Source organism: Brachyistius frenatus, unplaced genomic scaffold, assembly GCF_029030835.1.
Source record: "Brachyistius frenatus isolate BFR_SWC_R1_liver_20210118 unplaced genomic scaffold, ASM2903083v1 Contig_4, whole genome shotgun sequence".
Lineage (NCBI taxonomy): Eukaryota > Metazoa > Chordata > Actinopteri > Embiotocidae > Brachyistius > Brachyistius frenatus.
The window spans coordinates 1282661-1301417 of NW_027210603.1; the positions used below are offsets into that span (position 1 = coordinate 1282661).

Here is an 18757-nt window from a genome sequence, read left to right on the forward strand (position 1 = left end):
TTACTGACTGTTGTATGACATCCTTCTGTTATTTATTCTTATTTCTTCACACTGTCCACATGTGTTATGTACTTTTGTTAATATATTTCTTGTATCAGAAATACAAAATGTTCTGTACCACAACAGTTTGTATAGATCTGGTTGTTAAGACAAACCCCTTTCAGGATGATCTCCTGATTGTCGCTCCATTTCATAAACAACACAATCTTCCAGCTGGTGTTACAGTTGACCGAGTTCACCTGAAAAACAAGCAGACGGTGAAGCAGGTGGGTGAAATATCCAGAAACATCACCGTCAGGATTAAAGGGAAACTGAAGACTTTGATTTGCCTTTTTCTCATCCAATAAAAATCACGAGTGACTTTTTGTTTCTTTTAAAGATAAGACGGGAGAACATTTTTAAACCTTTCTAAAGAGGAACATCTCGTCTGAATGAACAAACTGATGCAAATTGAAGGTCAGATTTTGCACTCAAAGTTAAAGTGGAGATGAAATGGCAAAATAAATACATGTTATATAAACATTATATTGTAAAAGTAAGCATGAGTTTATAAAAAAAACTATCTATTGCTGCGTCTTTATGTTGAATTTGAGACCTAACACGCCGCCATCTTTGTTTTTGCCGGTGCTTTCATCACGAGGATGGTTAGTTACAGAGTACAACACTTAAAACTAAAAGGAGCGATGGAGTTTCAGAGTACTTCGGTGCACTCTGCTACAACTTCTTCTCAACTCCAAACATCTCAAACACCGGCCGTGAAAACAACCAAATGTGTTTACAGCAGGTCAACCAGGCACCAAAAACAGACCTACAACCACCAAACAACACAACTGCTGTCACCAGACTGAACCCGTCGGAGAAACACCGGTGATACCTGCTGGATCCGTGCAGGCAAAATGCAAAGGAGATGAATAAACATCTGGTGGCAAACCCAAGCAAACCCGTGATGTCACCTTCTGGCATGTTCAAAGATGGCCGCACATGTTGAAATATTAGTTTTAAAGCAAATGTGCATGAATAAAAACTCAGATTGAAGAGCGATATCTTGAGTAAAAATCCTGTTTTTCATCTCCACTTTAAGTCGACTTCCTGTCTGCATGTGCAACAGGAGATACAGCAGAAACAGTCATTTAATAACTAAAACTGTTTGGATTGTTTCCTGCATCTGTAAATAAGCATGAGTGACACCAGGCAAACAAACATGTCGAATTCAAAACCCCAAAATGAGAAATCTTCTTCCTTTTGTTGCAACTTGATGCTGTTTACATCCATCATTTGTGATTTCACTCTCAACATTTTACCAGAAATAAAAAATAAAGGAGTCTGTCTCACTCCCGGTAAACAACAGGAAAAAAACCCGCACACCTGCCCCCACACCAACCTCCCCCTTAATCTCTGTGTTTCTGCGAGACAACTGTAATGCTGTGATGTTGCTTAGTAACACAGAGCAGTCGTACGGTGTTAGAAGAAAGAGAAACGGGACAAGACTTCAAATACATCGTTAGCTTCGTCCTCCCGCTGGACTGTGATGAATCGAGGAGAACGATCCCGGAGTTTAACATCAGCCAGTGGTTCAGAGGAAAAACTGAAAGCTTGAAAACAGTCAAACCTCGTTGCATCCCGGATTATCCACGAGCTGGTGCGTGCTGGCGTGAAGCGGCTGGCCGGCGTTCACCGGGTTCAGGACCACTTTGTCCCCGATGACCACCTGCAATCACACACGAAACCACCCCAGATATTAGTAAAAAAAAATACAAAATAAAGACAGAAAGGTAATGTTGGGTAATCACAGGACAAGTAGAGGCCGACTGAAGGGTCAAGAATAGTCATCAAAACATATTTCACTCATTCTGGGCTTCATTTTAAAGTTTTACTGAAATGTTTTAAATGATTTTCTTTAAATGTTTTTACTGAATTCAGCAATCATCAGCAGCACATTGTGGTCAGAGAACATCAGTATTTATTAGCATGTCATTGTCACTGTGACTGTCACTCAGCAGTTTGGGTGCAACTCAAGTTTTCTTTTTGTGCGAGAGCGGCTGCCTCGGCTTCATGCCATGCCTACTTTGAGAGGAGCTTAGCGGGAAAGCCTGCTCTCCACTGCGGTTCATTTTGTCCTTGGGCAGCAGCCCAAAACTTCCCGCTGCAAGGAAAAGGAGGCGGTGCCAGCAGGAGCTTTGTGATCAGGTAAACTGGCTCACTTCCATCCACGGATAGATGAGCAGATGCCTCAGACGGAGGCTCAGGGAGGTAAAGAAGAAGTGTTCCAGGAGGGCTGCAAGCTAATATCACTATTCATTATTCAATAATCAGACAATTACAAAGATTTTACCTGATGCAAAAGATGCATGTTTCTCCATCATCCATATTTTTTCCCAGGATAGTGACCTGAACATATCATCTAACCGTGTTTTATTAAAATGCCTAAAAACAGGTTCAAATTCAGAGTTTAAATTAAAGTTTGTGGGTCAAGAAAAGTCTAAATTTTGTTGCCCAGTGTTATTTTTCCAAGCATGGATTTTTGTTCTGTCTATAAAAGGTCTGAAAATTTTGAAAAATGCTTGTTTATGTGACTCCAAAACCCAGTGATGTTTTCAGAAGTATTGTTTTTTCTGATCAACAGTCTAACAGCCAAAAATATTCGGTTTATTTATGACCAAGAAAAGCATGAAATCCTCACATTTAAGAATCTTAGGCATCTTAAAAAATGACTAAAAAAGTTATTTTCCTATCAAAAATAATAATATCATGTCAAACGGATTAATCGATTAACTGTTGCAGCTACTTCTGCAGACTTGGTCTTAAAATATGATTTACTACGTGCTAATTAGTAACTCCGCTCTGAAGTGTGGGCTGAAAAATATGAAGAGATAAACCGTCCCAAACACAACTGAAACCTTCGCTTTGATTGACACGCAGCCAGGTGATCCCACAGTTTACCGAAACCCACAGACTCGTGCATGCGGTGACTCACGCTGTCGCCGATGGAGCGCAGCTTGTAGAAGGGCTGGATGTAGAACCAGGAGCCCTCGTTTCCCGCCGTGTCCAACATCACCCTCATGGCGTTCTTCTCCAGCAGGGCCGGCAGCCGCTTGTTCACCGTCAGGTACTTGTTGCTCTTCAGGTGGAGGAGCTGCGCAGACGCATACGGGGAAAGTTTATCAGAGACAAATATAATGAGACATTTGTGAGGAGGAAGATGGTGATCTGACCACATGAAAGCAGCTTTAATTAAACGGGCATTAGTGTTATTTGGGAAATTTATGCCATAAAACAGGTGGGAAATCTGATTGAGTCAAATCATGAACTCATCTTGGATATTATGTGTTATGTGCTGAACACAGGAGATCAGCTGGTAATAAACACATTGGCATTAGTGTTATTTAAAAAAAAAAATCTAAGTTAAATCTTGCATAATTGTACTAAAAGTTATCTTGGCTATTATGCGCTACACGCTGACCGTGCATGTGCTTGTGTGTAATCAAATACAGATCAAATCAATGTATTGATGAGCCTGCTTTCAGTATTTCCTGTCAAGGATTTTCATCATATTCACTTGTGGTTTGACTCCAGTTCCATTTTTACTTACAATTATGTTGTTTTTAATTTCCTGTAAGACTCATAGAAGTCGTATAGTATTATAGAAGTATTAGGGACTCTCTGTACTCACGCTGAGGCATATTTCAAATTTAACATGTGACATGTTGAAACATTTGGGAGACGGATGTCAGAACAATCTCAGTTTAATCAAAATTTATCGGTTGTCTTTACAGCATTAATCTGATCGGATGCCGAGCAGCTTTTTCTGGAGGAACGAACCTGGATGACGTTTCCGTACTGAATTACTGATCCCAGCAGTTTTTTGTTTTCAGAGTCATTCTGTTTCTTCTCCAAGTCCGCTGCATGCTGGGATGCAAAACACAAAGATAAGAGAAAAATTCAGAAAATGAAAACAGCAAATCTCTCAATTACTTCCTGCGACACACTTCACTCTCACAATTATACATGCCGTGATACACAAAGTAATCTGATTGGTTAGCTGTTAACGAGCAATAGTAACAAAGTTTTTAGCCAAAAAACGCCTGCCTCAGCAGACGGGCTTTCACCGAAGCGCACGTCTCCATGACAACGCAGGGGAAGATTGCGGCTTTGCATTTTATGACTTGTGTGGTCAGATTGCAGATTGCTTTAAATGGTATTGTTTCGTAGCAGAAAGAAGAAAAAAAGGGCAGAAAGGTAGGAGAGTTGTAGTGAAAGGCTTCAGGAATGTCTATAAAAGGACCTAAAAGGATTCTAGCTCAGCAAATATTCACAACGCTTTTAAAAACCTGCTCCTGAACTGCAGTGTGGAGTCACTGTTTCTGTGCGTACGCTGTAAAACAGAACTTACAAGACTCTGATCTCAGATCTCGGTCTGAGGAGGACTGGACTGAGTGTCGTGTCCTGGTCTGTAGTGAACATGTGACGTGTCCTGGTCCGTAGTGAACATGTGACGTGTCCTGGTCCGTAGTGAATGTGTGACGTGTCCTGGTCTGTAGTGAACGTGTGTCGTGTCTGTAGTGAACGTGTCTCGTGTACTGGTATGTAGTGAACGTGTCTCGTGTACTGGTATGTAGTGAACGTGTGTCGTGTCCTGGTCTGTAGTGAACGTGTGTCGTGTCCTGGTCTGTAGTGAACGTGTCTCGTGTCCTGGTCTGTAGTGAACGTGTCTCGTGTCCTGGTCTGTAGTGAAGTGTCTCGTGTCCTGGTCTGTAGTGAACGTGTGACGTGTCCTGGTCTGTAGTGAACGTGTGTCGTGTCCTGGTCTGTAGTGAACGTGTGTCGTGTCCTGGTCTATAGTAAACGTGTCTCGTGTCCTGGTCTGTAGTGAACGTGTGTCGTGTCCTGGTCTGTAGTGAACGTGTGACGTGTCTGTAGTGAACGTGTCTCGTGTCCTGGTCTGTAGTGAACGTGTGTCGTGTCCTGGTCTGTAGTGAACGTGTGACGTGTCTGTAGTGAACGTGTGTTGTGTCCTGGTCTGTAGTGAACGTGTCTCGTGTCCTAGTCTGTAGTGAACGTGTCTCGTGTCCTGGTCTGTAGTGAACGTGTGTCGTGTCCTGGTCTGTAGTGAACGTGTCTCGTGTCCTGGTCTGTAGTGAACGTGTCTCGTGTCCTGGTCTGTAGTGAACGTGTCTCGTGTCCTGGTCTGTAGTGAACGTGTGATGTGTCCTGGTCTGTAGTGAACGTGTGTTGTGTCCTGGTCTGTAGTGAACGTGTCTCGTGTCCTGGTCTGTAGTGAACGTGTGATGTGTCCTGGTCTGTAGTGAACGTGTGTCGTGTCCTGGTCTGTAGTGAACGTGTGTCGTGTCCTGGTCTATAGTGAACGTGTCTCGTGTCCTGGTCTGTAGTGAACGTGTGTCGTGTCCTGGTCTGTAGTGAACGTGTCTCGTGTCCTGGTCTGTAGTGAACGTGTCTCATGTCCTGGTCTGTAGTAAACGTGTCTCGTGTCCTGGTCTGTAGTGAACGTGTCTCGTGTCCTGGTCTGTAGTGAACGTGTCTCGTGTCCTGGTCTGTAGTAAACGTGTCTCGTGTCCTGGTCTGTAGTGAACGTGTGTCGTGTCCTGGTCTGTAGTGAACGTGTCTCGTGTCCTGGTCTGTAGTGAACGTGTCTCGTGTCCTGGTCTGTAGTGACATGTTTTCTCTTCACTTACGTGCAGCTTGTTGAGCAGCACCGTGTCCGTGTTCCCGCCGGGCTTCGCCGCCTTCCAGAACTGCTTCTGGGCTGAGTAGCGATTCATGGGACACAGTCTGAACAGACAATCTGTGCACACAGACACACACACAGAAATCAACACGTGAATCAATATATAGCAACAGGGACAGAGAAAGAGAGAGATAAATATATTCATATAAATCAGTGCAGATACAAAGAAAGACATAAACATACATTGAAAGATAAATACATAAACGACGTACTTCCCTCAGCGCTCTAACAAATAGTGCTCCTTACTTGTGTACTACATTAATTTGTTGTTTCAAATCACACACTGCTGCTCTGCACTGACAGGAAATGACCTCATCACGTGATTGCATCACCCTCCAAAATATCTGCAGCTCTAATCATTTTACCCAGAAATCAATGTGTTTTCGTGCCCTCTGTTTAACACATTCAATACACACTGATTCTTCTATCCATCAACAGCAGTGGAAAAGTTCAGGAACAGCTGCGGCTTCCTCCAATGCCTTATTTTGAAAACTCTTTATGCCCCGCCCCTTCCTCTACAGAGCCAAGATGGCGACTGTTTAGGGTGAAAAGGGTCCAGCAGTTTATGCTTCTTTTTTTTCTTTTTTCTTTTTTTCTTGTTTTGAGTGCATCATCCTGGTACTTGTAGTGTGCTGCATGTTTCTGGAGTGGACAGCGTGAACGCACTCAACACAGCGAGCGTTAGTCTGTAAGTACGACATTTGGAACACAGCAAAAGACTTTTATAATCAACTAGTTAGTTGATTATAAAAGTTAGAATCAAACAAAAAGAAAACTAAAATGAGAACTAAGTAGAAAATGTGTTAATGTGGTCTGAGTGAAGTCTGGAGAGGTCAGTAGTGCAGGGAGAGAGCGACAGCGAAACAAACCGGCAGACACTAAACATCATAACGCAGAATAACACTCACTTCATAAATGACACGTCAAGTCAAAGATTTGAAAACAAAAAACACAAAAACACCCTATTTTCATTCATTCCTCCGTGAACTGATGCATGCACGTGCACGCCTGCACTTCAAACACGTATTAATAATTCTCTTGAATGGAGATCAAAGGGCTTTTGTCTGCTGCAGGGAGGAGCTGTGACAGGTTGGTGTGTGAGCTCATGATATGAAAGCACAGTAACGTGGAGTCAGTAACATCCTGCAGTCCAACCAGAACAAGGAACAGCACAGAAAAGACACTGTGTCTGTCTCTGTGTGTGTGTGTGTGTGTGTGTGTGTGTGTGTGTGTGTGTGTGTGTGTGTGTGTGTGTGTGTGTGTGTGTGTGTGTGTGTGTGTGTGTGTGTGTGTGTGTGTGTGTGTCATACAGCAGTAAGCCACGGTCAGTCATAGTTTGTAACCGCAGCAACCGAGAGATGCTGCTGACATGGATAGCCTCTGATTGTGCTGTTCATTTTCATAGATACCACTGAGGGAAACCGGCCTGTTTATTTGCATGTAGACACAGTTTTCTTTTTTTTTTAAATAGAGTTCCTCTTCTGTCCCAAGAGAGTTCCTCTTCTGTAACAAGCTGCACAGAGAGAGAGAGAGAGAGAGAGAGAGAGAGAGAGAGAGAGAGACACACACACACACACACACACACACACACACACACACACACACACACACACACACACACACACACACACACACACACACACACACACACAGGTTTTAGCTGATGAACTACTTCTCCTGCAGAATTAAACTTCTGACTCCTCCCTCCGAGTCCTGGCTTTCCTCTGACTTCACTGCTCATCAGACCGAATCTCTCTTTTTCTGAGAGGGTAAAAAGAGGAGAGAAAAGGAACAATCTGTCCATCCTTTCCCCCCATTTTCTCTCTCTCCATTCTGTCTGTCTGTCTCTCCTCCTGCTTCGAGCTGCTGTAACATAACCAAATAAGGCCAGCCATGAGAAGGGGAGTGGGATGACAGCGAGAGGGAGAAGAGGGTGGGGACTCCCTACCGCCCCCCCTCCATATTCTGTCATCCTTCTCCTCTCTGAATTCCTCTAAACATTTCACACACACAACATCCAGTCTGCTCAGTTAATAGCCTCTATCTCCTAAATCCTCTTCATCCCCCGCTTTAGCCCTCTCATCAGATGAGGTTTACTTTTGTTTGACCCCAAAAATTCGGTCAGAAAAACAAAAAAAAGGAAGTGAAAAAGAAATGAGGAAGACAGGAAGTGAGTGAAAGAATGTAAAAGAGAGAGTGGGAGCTGAACGAGAGCTGCAAGGCGATGTGTATTTATGTGCTCCAGTTATGTTCACTCAAACAGATGAAAACAGTCGACACCAGACGTGGATCAAACCTTTTAGTTTACATGACTAAATGTAGCTCCTGCCCTTTAATTTCCCTTTAAGAAAATAAATAAAAATCATATTTTAAATCCAGAATCACAGCATGTAAAATAAACAGCTGCATGTGACAGATCATCAGTCTTTAATCAGCTGAGAAAAAAAAAAAAAAAAAAACATGGCTGAGAGTTTCTTCTGGGGTCAGTAGGCAGGAGAACGATTCATTAACATTCCTGCAACCTAAAAATAAATCTTTTACAACCAGAAACTCCCAAACTCATAAACACAAGTGAATTTAAGCAGTTAGAAAATATCTATTTGGAGTCGTATTCAATACCGGCCACCTCAGGCATCTTAACATCCCCGTAGCTCGGAGGTGTGATCAAACCATCGCAGACACTGGAGCCGTTTGTGAGCCGGAGTCACGTCTGCAGTCATTTGACACAAATCTGAAACGTCTCGAAGGAAAAGTTGACAATTTATTTCTCTTCCTGGTCAGAACTTGTTGATGCGAACAGGCGGTTGATCAGACTTCACAGAGACGCATCTACAGAAGACTTCAGAACATCTCGGTCACAGATACAGACTTTAATGTGTGAAACTGATGGAAATGATGATTTATTTATTTTTTAAAGAGAAAAAAAAAGTGCTTTCATTACTTAAAAATGACACAAACACGGCATACACAGATCAGTTTATGTGTAACAGAAGGTTTACTTCACGAGAAGCACTTGCTGTCTTATTTATTTTGGTCATTTAGATTTTAATCTTTTTGCATTCAAGTCTCAAGTGAGTTCAACCTTTTAGGAACTTTAAAGCCGTCAAACGAATCGATTCTCCTCGTTTTTTTGTGACTCAATTTTCCAACTTCATGACTTGTACTTGTGCGCTGAGCTCACACACAGTCAAAGCGACATCCAGTGAGTTTTGCATGACCGGGCAGGACTTTGATCCGTTACCGGTCGGTGTGCTGAAACATGACAAATATATGGAAGCAGTTTTAGGCCAAGATTCATAGTGACAACGTGTTAAATGATGCGATTTAAAAAGCGATTGTAGTTCAATCATTAAACTGCTCCCTCGGTCTCACACAAACGCACACAAAGTATATTTAACTTTAACCTCTGTATTTTGATAAATATCATATTCTTTTTAAAGATTACTGTACAGCCTGAGAAAGTAAAATGCAAAACAACCAAATATTTGAATATCTTGCATATATTTTATGGAAGAAGATCTGAGAAAATAAACTCCATATAATCTAAATCGCCATAATACAATAGATGTAAGGACACTTTATTTTCAATTTTCTTTGACTTTGTCTTTCCCTGTATTTATGTCAAGCCCTCACAATATAAATGTAGTGTATAATACTTACATGTAATAATCCATAATTGCAAGACTGTATTTACTTTTGGGCTCTGATTATTAATGAGGGACATCATGAAAATGCCAGAGTAATTTTTAGTTTTGTCATTTTTTATTTATGGCTGTGTATTTTGTTGGCAGGTTTATTTGCAATTCTTCATCTGGTGATGAACTGTGCAAAAGTCAATGAGTGAAGTTATTATTGGTTTGTTTGTGTGTGTGTGTGTGTGTGTGTGTGTGTGTGTGTGTGTGTGTGTGTGTGTGTGTGTGTGTGTGTGTGTGTGTGTGTGTGTGTGTGTGTGTGTGTGTGTGTGTGTGTGTGTGTGTGTGTGTCACTGACATGATCTCGTGACATAAAGATCGAAAATGAAGATGCATGTAGCGCTGGCAGCCATAAAGACTATAAATGATTATAAAGCAGATGAGAGCAGAACTTGCCAGAGAATTATTAGAGAAAAGCCACAACATTCACAGCTTCCCATTAGATTTAATGTCTGACAACACGGCACTGCATGAGTCACCAGGAGGAACAATGTAAGTGTTGGTTTCAATTTTCCACTTCATCTCCTCTTAATTGTCTCTCATAAAAGCAATTGAGGCAGATCAGAGGAGACCAAAACCCTGACATGTTGGTGCCAACAAAGAGGTCAACAGTGTCCAAATAGAAGCAGGGAGGCCTGTTCGTACCTCCGGAGCAGATCTGAGCGGTTAGACAACCAACCAAAGACCTGGAGACACACATTACATCGTACTTCTTCTTTTCTGTGTTAAGACAACAATAATCTCGTTGAACTGGCTTCAATGAACTGCGGTTCAGTGCCAGGCTTCTTGGAGATATTCTAGAGGAAGCAGCGAATCACTCGTAGTGCATCTGAGACAATAAATGGGTTTACTGACAACCTCAGCGTTCCCTGCAGGACCTCTCCTCCCTCAGCAGACTGGAGAGAGACGTTCGAGGGGGACTGAAGACAGAACAGTTTCTGGTGTTTATCCTTCGTGAGCCACCCAGCTGGTCTGCGAGTCTCCGACAGCCGCGGTGGTTTGGGCTGACAACAGGCAGGTGGTGGTACACGGAGGTACCGCCCCGCAGTGTGTGTTGGTGTGTCATTACAGCAGGAGTTGAGATGGGCAGCGTTTGTAGACATCAGAAGTCAGGACAAGGAGATGCCATTATAACAATCTTCACATGCTACCAGATTAGCAGTGAAAGTATCAGACTGATAAGAAACAAGCAGAAAAGTCAGTTGCTGTTGTTCAGACATTTTGTTATAAAAGCAACCGATGCTTTTGTTCTTCATGGTTTGTTTCTGATTCTATTGAAACACATTTTTTCCATATACAATAAATCTCCGATTGTGTTTAAAAACTTTCGTCCACAGAAGCACACTGCTAACAACAGCTACACAAGCAGAAATGTTTTGGAAAGACCCTTTTGAAACACTACAACCACATCAGCAACAACAAAAATCACAAAGTGGAAATGGGTCAAGTTGACTCTGAACAGAATAAGCCAAGAATGTGTCAACAAGTGCTGGTCAAAGATTCTGTATATGAATACAGGCTGACCTACTTACTTACTTACTTACTTACACACACACACACACACACACACACACACACACACACACACACACACACACACACACACACACACACACACACACACACACACACACACAAGCAAGCACACACTTTATGTTCTGATTCTGCTAACCACCAACATCTGAATATTCCTTCAATAATAAAACTACAACTGTGTGTAAATCCATATTTATTTGCAAACAGACCAAAGACAACATATCAAATGTTGAAACTGGGAACTTTGATTGTTTTATGAAAATGATGTGCTCATTTTGGGACGGGGGCATGTGGTGTTTTACATCACTTATTGTTTTAACAACACTGTAAACGTCTGGGAACTCAGGAGTCCAGTTGCTGGAGTTTTTAAAGTGAAATGTTGTCCCATTCTTTCCTAAATAAGAATTTGCATTCTGGTTTTATTGACATTTTACAGAGTCCCAACTTTTTGGGAAACATGGTTGTAGTTGCTGCATAAAATACATATACAGTGAACCCTCGTTTTTCGCGGGGGTTACGTTCCAAATAGAAACCGTGATAGGCGAAATCCGTGAAGTAGTAACCTTTATTTTACAATTGAAATAGATAGAACTGGACATTAAATATATCTACGTTACATATAGTCGTAATGTGATTTCAATGCACGATGCAAATCCGTGAAGCAGCGAGACCGTGAAAGGTGAACCGCGTTATAGCGAGGGGTCACTGTATTCAGAACTTTAGAAAAAAAAAGTGCCTGCTTTAAATATTTATCAACAAAACACTACTCAAAGGTTGTTGTTTTTTTATAAATATTTGAGGACGGTGATGGATGAGTTTGTAGAGAAGATTTGAACAATGCTACATTCAATTTACACGACAACTTCAACATACGACCAAAACAGCTGTCAACACGGCAACTTCAGTTTAGACAACTGGTGTGAGATTCAAACAACTGAGTGACAAAGTATAAATCACGGCCAGTAAGAATGGAAATACAAAGCGCTGCCGTCTCTGCCGTAGATGTACCGGACTCTGCGGTCGGCGTGTGAAGATGTTACAGTGTTCAGTCCTTCTGAAATGCAAAACGCCTCAGCATATGGACTCGGGGCTCCGTGAGCGAGAGTGCGACTGAGTGGAGGGTTCTTGTGTTTACATTAACAGGAAATGTTGAGCATACCTCTGCAGTGACAACACGGCCCAGTGGACACGGTTCATCTGGCCTCGTGGCCCTTGAACCGTCCACTTGGTGGAATTATCTCTGCACTAATGTGTCTCTCGAACAGCTGAGCAGCCTCCCAGATGGGGAGGGACAGAAAAAGGGGTTTGCTCTGCAGAGAGGACTCAAATTAGGCAAAGAGATGTGGAGGAAACGCCGCAGATATGGAAGCAGACTGTGTTTGTGGATGTTTAAAGAAGGGAAAACCTGCTTCTTGTTTTATTTCAAAATGTTTCACCGATTCTCTACGGCAAGTCCAAAAGACAAAATACTCAACTTCCTCCGCTGGATAGAAACGAGGCTCGGAGCCACTGCATTTGTAAAGCTTCAGTGGTAAAAAAAAATCATTAAGCCACAAACACATCATTTTAAATTCATAGCTCAAAACTCCTTCAATAGCCTCACATCACAGCCTTACATCTTGGTCTATAACATGTCACTTTCAGTTCTGCTTTTCCAAACTAAACACGACCAGAATGGAGGCTTTTTATGTGATGATGTTGTGTTTTCACCCGAGAAGCGTGACATCATCAGGTCTACTAAGAAAAGTCTGCTAACTCTTAGTATTTCACAAAATTATTAATAAATCCTCCAAACGCTCTTAAAAAATAACAAATAACTTGAATTATTTATCTTTCTTTATGTAAAGTTTGAGTGGTAGTTTTCTAAAGTTGTACTTTGATGGCATGATTTGCTGCTAGTATTAAACAAAGTATGTGGCTTACTGTAAAAACAGCACACTGTAAAGATGGGAGTTTTTCACAGAAGATATTTCGACATTTCCAAATAGAAAAGGCACGAGTTTAAATAATAAAATAATGATGGCCGAGTTCTACTAAGTTGCTCCAGTGTTCAGTTCAGGATCCTGGTATTGTTCATGCTGGCTCACTGACACTTTTACAATACTGGGCCATTGTTAATGTTGTTAGAAACACCTGTTCTGTTGCTTTCAAGTATGTGTTCATTAAAATTCGTATTGAACTGGGAGTGAGACACGTATGAAATGTCACAACAGAAAATAAACAGATGGAATTAATAACATTAAAAGTGTCTCAGTGAGCAAGAATGCACAACACCAGAAGAACTCTGCAGCTGACACGGCTGAAAGGAGTGTCGCCATCGATGGCGTCATCAATTATATCCGTGTTTGATAAGCGACGACGCCTGCTGTGAAAAAAGATAAAGATGTCCTGAGACACAAACGGTCAACCAAATAATCCTTCATTAATAATTGTGACATTAATTTCCAGAGTGTCTCTTTACAAAAAGGACCAAAAATCCCTAAAGTTGTACAAACATCTTGCATATCTACCAGCATGAAGGCTGTTTAGATCAAATGAAGCATTGCCATATGAACTGCACTATCATGAGGCTGGAGGACTTCAGACAAATTAGAAACAGGATTGTCAAATTTGAAGTAGCGATATCTCAGAGATCCTGACTTTCAGTCAATAGTTTGGGTCAAGCCAGACGCATCTTTTCATTAGAACTTCCTTGCCTTTATCAGAACACGTTTTTACCTGCACACCCCCTAATAAATCTTAAAGTCTCCATGTTCAAGATAAACCTGATGACATCATAGGGAGTTATTCTGTCAGACAGAGCCACAGCCATTACACCTGTTTTCTTAGTCTGAGTAATCGTCATTATGAAGCTCAAAATGACTTTTAAAAGGGTAAAACCATGGAAACTCCCTGTAATGTAAAACATTTCTGTCTCTATTGCATCACAGACTGCACACGGCTCCACGGCAACCTCCTTACATCATCCTATTGATCCCGTTTTCACTTCTTCCTGCTGTCTGGTCGACATCCAGAGGCTCCTCTCAGTGACATGAAGGCCTCTTCAGGTCAACACCGGCTGACACGCTGAACAAGTTTAACAGCACTCATAACATATATGTGTGTGTGTGTGTGTGTGTGTGTGTGTGTGTGTGTGTGTGTGTGTGTGTGTGTGTGTGTGTGTGTGTGTGTGTGTGTGTGTGTGTGTGTGTGTGTGTGTGTGTGTGTGTGTGTTATCGTGGCACATACACAATGACAAAAAATATTTTGTAAGAAAAATTGCATCCCATATCTCCAATAACTTCAAATTTTGAAAATTTGGTGTATTGGGTGGATCAAGTTTAGAGCGAGACTTTTCCTTTGAGTTTACTGTGCTGGGTGAGGAGCTCTAGAAGAGGCGTGTTGGAGGATGGAGGATTAAAGGAGACAAATTGATTAGCGAAAGCCTTCCTGTGCAGGTGAGCCAGCAGCAGCTCCGTCACTACAATCACGTTTACCAAAAATACACACAGTGACAATTATAGGTAGGTAGGTAGGTAGGTATTTACTTTATTAATCCCCGAGGGGAAATTTTTTCGCTACAGCAGCATACAGAAGCAATAAGATAATAATAGAAATAATAGAATAAAAGAATAGAATAGAATAGAATAGAATAGAATAGAATAGAATAGAATAGAATAGAATAATATAATAGCAATAAAATAAAATAGCAGTAAATAGCAGTAAAAAATATAAATATAAAATATAAAATGCACAGTATATACAGTACATTATATATCTATATATATTATATACAACAAACCAAGAAACACAGTCAACATATATATATATATATATAATATATATAGATATATATGTACTGTATATATATATATATATATATATATATATATATATATATATATATATATATACAGTACAGTATATATCTATATATATTATATACAAACAAACCAAGAAACACAGTCAACAGTGTTTTTGTACTGTGATGGATTTTGCCAGAGGTGAGTTATTGTACAGTCTTATTGCAGTGGGCAGGAATGATCTCCTGTATCTGTCCTTGTGACAGCGGAGCTGGAGGAATCTTTTAGAGAAAGTCCTCCGCTGTCCCTGCAGCAGGTGGAGAGGGTGGACAGGATTATCCAATATGGACAATAGTTTGTTCAGCGTCCTCCTCTCCACCACCTTTTCCAGACTATCTAGTTTGTAGCCGATGATGGAGCCGGCCTTCTTAACCAGTTTGTTAAGTCTGTTGGTGTCTCCGGCTCCAATGCTGCTCCCCCAGCAGACCACAGCGAAGTACAGTTCACTGGCCACAACAGATGGTAGAACATCTCCAACATCTCGCTGCACACAATGAAGGATCGAAGTTTCCTCAAGAAAAAGAGTCGACTCATCCCCTTCTTGTAGACAGCGTTGATGTTGGTCTTCCAGTTCAGTCTGTTGTCATGGACACACCCAGGTACTTGTACTCCTCCACCATGTCCACCTCCTCTCCCAGAACTCTCAGCGGTTGTGGAGCTGTTGCCTTCCTCCTGAAGTCGACCACCATCTCTCTGGTCTTGGCCACGTTCAGGAGCAGGTGATTTCTTCCAGCCCACTCCACAAAGTCCTCCACTACTGTCCTGTACTCGTCCTCCCGTCCATCCCTTATACACCCGACCACTGCAGAGTCATCAGAGAACTTCTGCAGATGGCAGGACACTGAGTTGTACTGGAAGTCAGTTGTGTACAAGGTGAACAGAAAGGAGACAGAACAGTTCCCTGAGGAGCTCCAATACCACTGACCACCGTATCAGACAGCACACTGCCCAGACGGACAAACTGTGGTCTGTCTGTCAGATAGTCATTGATCCAGGAGACGGTGGGCGCGTCCACCCCCACCACCCGCAGCTTCTCACCCAGCAGCAGTGGTTGGATGGTGTTGAATGCACTGGAGAAATCAAAGAAAGTGATTCTCACAGAGTCACCGGTTCCATCCAGGTGAGACTGAGCTCGTTGCAGCAGGTAGATGATGGCGTCGTCCACTCCCACATGAGGCTGGTACGCAAATTACAGAGGGTCCAGAGAAGATTTCACCAGCGGCCTGAGGTGGGCCAAGACCAGCCTGTCCAGCACCTTCATCACATGAGATGTGAGGGCAACCGGTCGGTAGTCGTTGAGGCCAGATGGAGTCGTCTTCTTGGGGACAGGAACCAGGCAGGACGTCTTCCACAGCACCGGGACCTCCTCCTGCTTCAGGCTCAGGTTGAAGAGGTGTTGTAGGACCTCAGCCAGCTGGACGGCGCAGGTCTTCATGACCACGGGGCTGATGCCGTCAGGTCCTGCAGCCTTGCGCTGGTGGAGTCTCTCCAGCTGTCTCCTAACCTGGCCAGTCGTCACAGAGAGGGGGGTAAAGGGGGTGTGGGGGGGGGTCGAGGTGTCGATGGAGGAAGAGCCCTTTGAGATTGAGGGCTCTATGCAGTTCACCAGGGGGCGCAGAAGGGGGGAAGGGGGGAGGCAGCAGAGGTGTTTGGGAGGTGTGAGGTGTGGAGGAGACAGATGAGGGTGGTGAACTAAACCTGTTGAAGAAACAGTTTAGTTCATTTGACCTCTCCAGGTTCCCCCTGGTTGTTCCTCTCCAGGTTCCCCCTGGTTGTTCCTGTCCAGGTTCCCCCTGGTTGTTCCTCTCCAGGGAGCCCCCTGATTGTCTCTCTCTCCCCTTGAACCCAGTAATCTCCTTCATACCGGTCCACACCTCCCTCACGTTGTTCTGCTGGAGTTTGGCCTCCAGCTTCCTCCTGTAGGAGTCCTTGCACTCCTTGAGCTTCTCCTTCAGGTGGCGCTGCACTCTCCTGAGCTCCTCCCTGTCCCCAGACCTGAAGGCTGCTTTCTTCTGATTAAGAAGAACTTTCAGGTCACTGGTGATCCATGGTTTATTGTTGGGGAAGCACAGTCCGGGATGGTACGGTGGAGTGTTCACAGAATTTGATGTATTCTGTGATACAGTCCGTCCTGCTGTTGATGTCCTCCCCATGTGGTCCAAACAGCACATCCCAGTCCGTGGACCCAAAGCAGTCCTGCAGGGCGTCTTTAGCCTCCTGTGTCCACCTCCTCACAGTCCTGGTGGTTACAGGCTGCCTCTGCACCAGGGGGACATACCTGGGAGTCAGCAGGACCAGGTTGTGGTCTGATCTACCAAGGGGGGGGGCAGTAGTACTGTATGCATCCATGGCATTAGCATACAGTAGGTCCAGAGTTTTATTGTTCCGTGTGGGGCAGTTCACATACTGGTGAACAGTTGGCAGTACTTTATCCAGACTGGTTAAAGTCTCCAGTAACTGCCAAAAACGCACCGGGATGCTGAGTCTGCAGTTTAGCCACAGTGGAGTAGATGGTGTCCACTGCTGCCTCTACGTCAGCTGATGGAGGAACGTAAACAGCGTTAACAATGGCGGACGTGAACTCCCTCGGCAAATAATAAGGGTGCATCCCCACGGCTAGAAGTTCAATACAGAAACGTTCCTTCACACACACGTGGTGGGGATTACACCACCTCTCGTTCACATAGACTGCAATCCCTCCACCTTTCTTCTTGCCGCTCCGAACAACGTCTCCGTCCGCCCGAACGGTCCTGAAGCCGGGTACGGCCGCGCTGTGATCCGGGAGATGTGAGTGCAGCCATGTCTCGGTGAAACACATGATGCTGCACTCCCGGTACTCTCTCTGGGTCTTTACCAGCGCCGAGCTCGTCCGTCTTGTTGGCCAACGACCTCACGTTCCCCATTAATATCGCCGGTACCGCTGGTTTGTATTTCCTCCTTTCCGCCTTCAGCTTAGCTCCAGCTCTGCAACCCCGCCGTCTTCTCCGAAGTTCAACGGGGATCTCAGGCCTCGCTCCGGGCAGCAGCAGTAGAGGTCTACTCAGCGTGATCAGCTGATCACGCGAGTAAACAATAACAGAGCCCCCATCCAGAAACGTGGAAAAATTACGGTCCATTACGGACCGTTAACTTAACACACGAGAGAAAGAAAAAAACAACAACTCCGAAGAGGAGAAAGGCTTAAAAAAATACTAATAATACTAATAACAAGGGGAGGGGAGCTGCTGCAACAGGCTGCCGCTAGCGCGGCGCCATCTTGCATGAGGGTTGTCAGAATGGGTCCTGAAGGGTGTTGTCGTTCCCTTCAAGACGGAGATATTAATCATATCTCATGAGTCTCCATTCATCATGTGCTGTTACTCCATGGTTAGGAGTATCAGGTAAGGATGTACCTCACTGAAGATAATAATTAGAGATTATAAATTAGATTAAATTAAATATTATAAATTAAAGATTATAATTAGATTCTACAAATGGTTTGGATGGTGCGTGGCTCCGACTCTCTTGGGTCACTTACAGTAGATGTATATATGCATCAACATGTTGAAAAGGACTAAATAAAGGATGATGCACGGCTGAATCGCTGGATGAAACACTTTGTTCAAGTTTAGTCTGGATAATAAGCTTCACAGTTGCACACACAGCAGCAGAGACAGAGAGAGAGACTCGTCTTTCGTGGACGTATCAGTCTGTACTCTGTTTATCGTGCTGACAGCGATTGTCTCCGGGGGGAGATAACGTGTCCGCAGACCCGCTGAAGAGCCGAACTGTACAGGTTGGTGCTGAGATCAAAGCTCTCCCCTTTCTAACTGCACAGCAATCTCCTTTACACTCTTGAGACGGCAGATATCATCCCGAGAGCAGAGCGGGAGTGTGTGTGTGTGTGTGTGTGTGTGTGTGTGTGTGTGTGTGTGTGTGTGTGTGTGTGTGTGTGTGTGTGTGTG

The 18757-nt window shown here is 43.4% G+C and overlaps 1 protein-coding gene and 1 non-coding gene across 2 annotated transcripts in view; both read right to left on the reverse strand.

Annotated features, from left to right (window-relative positions):
• LOC138626718 (inositol 1,4,5-trisphosphate-gated calcium channel ITPR1-like) overlaps nt 1-18757 on the reverse strand; it is a 74817-nt gene that overhangs the window by 50988 nt on the left and 5072 nt on the right. Inside the window, exons 4-8 of the mRNA XM_069708591.1 lie at nt 5691-5800; nt 3820-3906; nt 2975-3133; nt 1610-1708; nt 156-239 (exon numbers count right to left, since the gene is read on the reverse strand). Coding sequence (XP_069564692.1) covers nt 156-239; nt 1610-1708; nt 2975-3133; nt 3820-3906; nt 5691-5800 — 539 coding nt within the window. The remainder of the gene's footprint in view (nt 1-155; nt 240-1609; nt 1709-2974; nt 3134-3819; nt 3907-5690; nt 5801-18757) is intronic.
• Nucleotides 18083-18216, reverse strand: LOC138631092 (U8 small nucleolar RNA). Its single transcript, XR_011311697.1, has one exon. It is a non-coding gene; the product is annotated as a U8 small nucleolar RNA (small nucleolar RNA).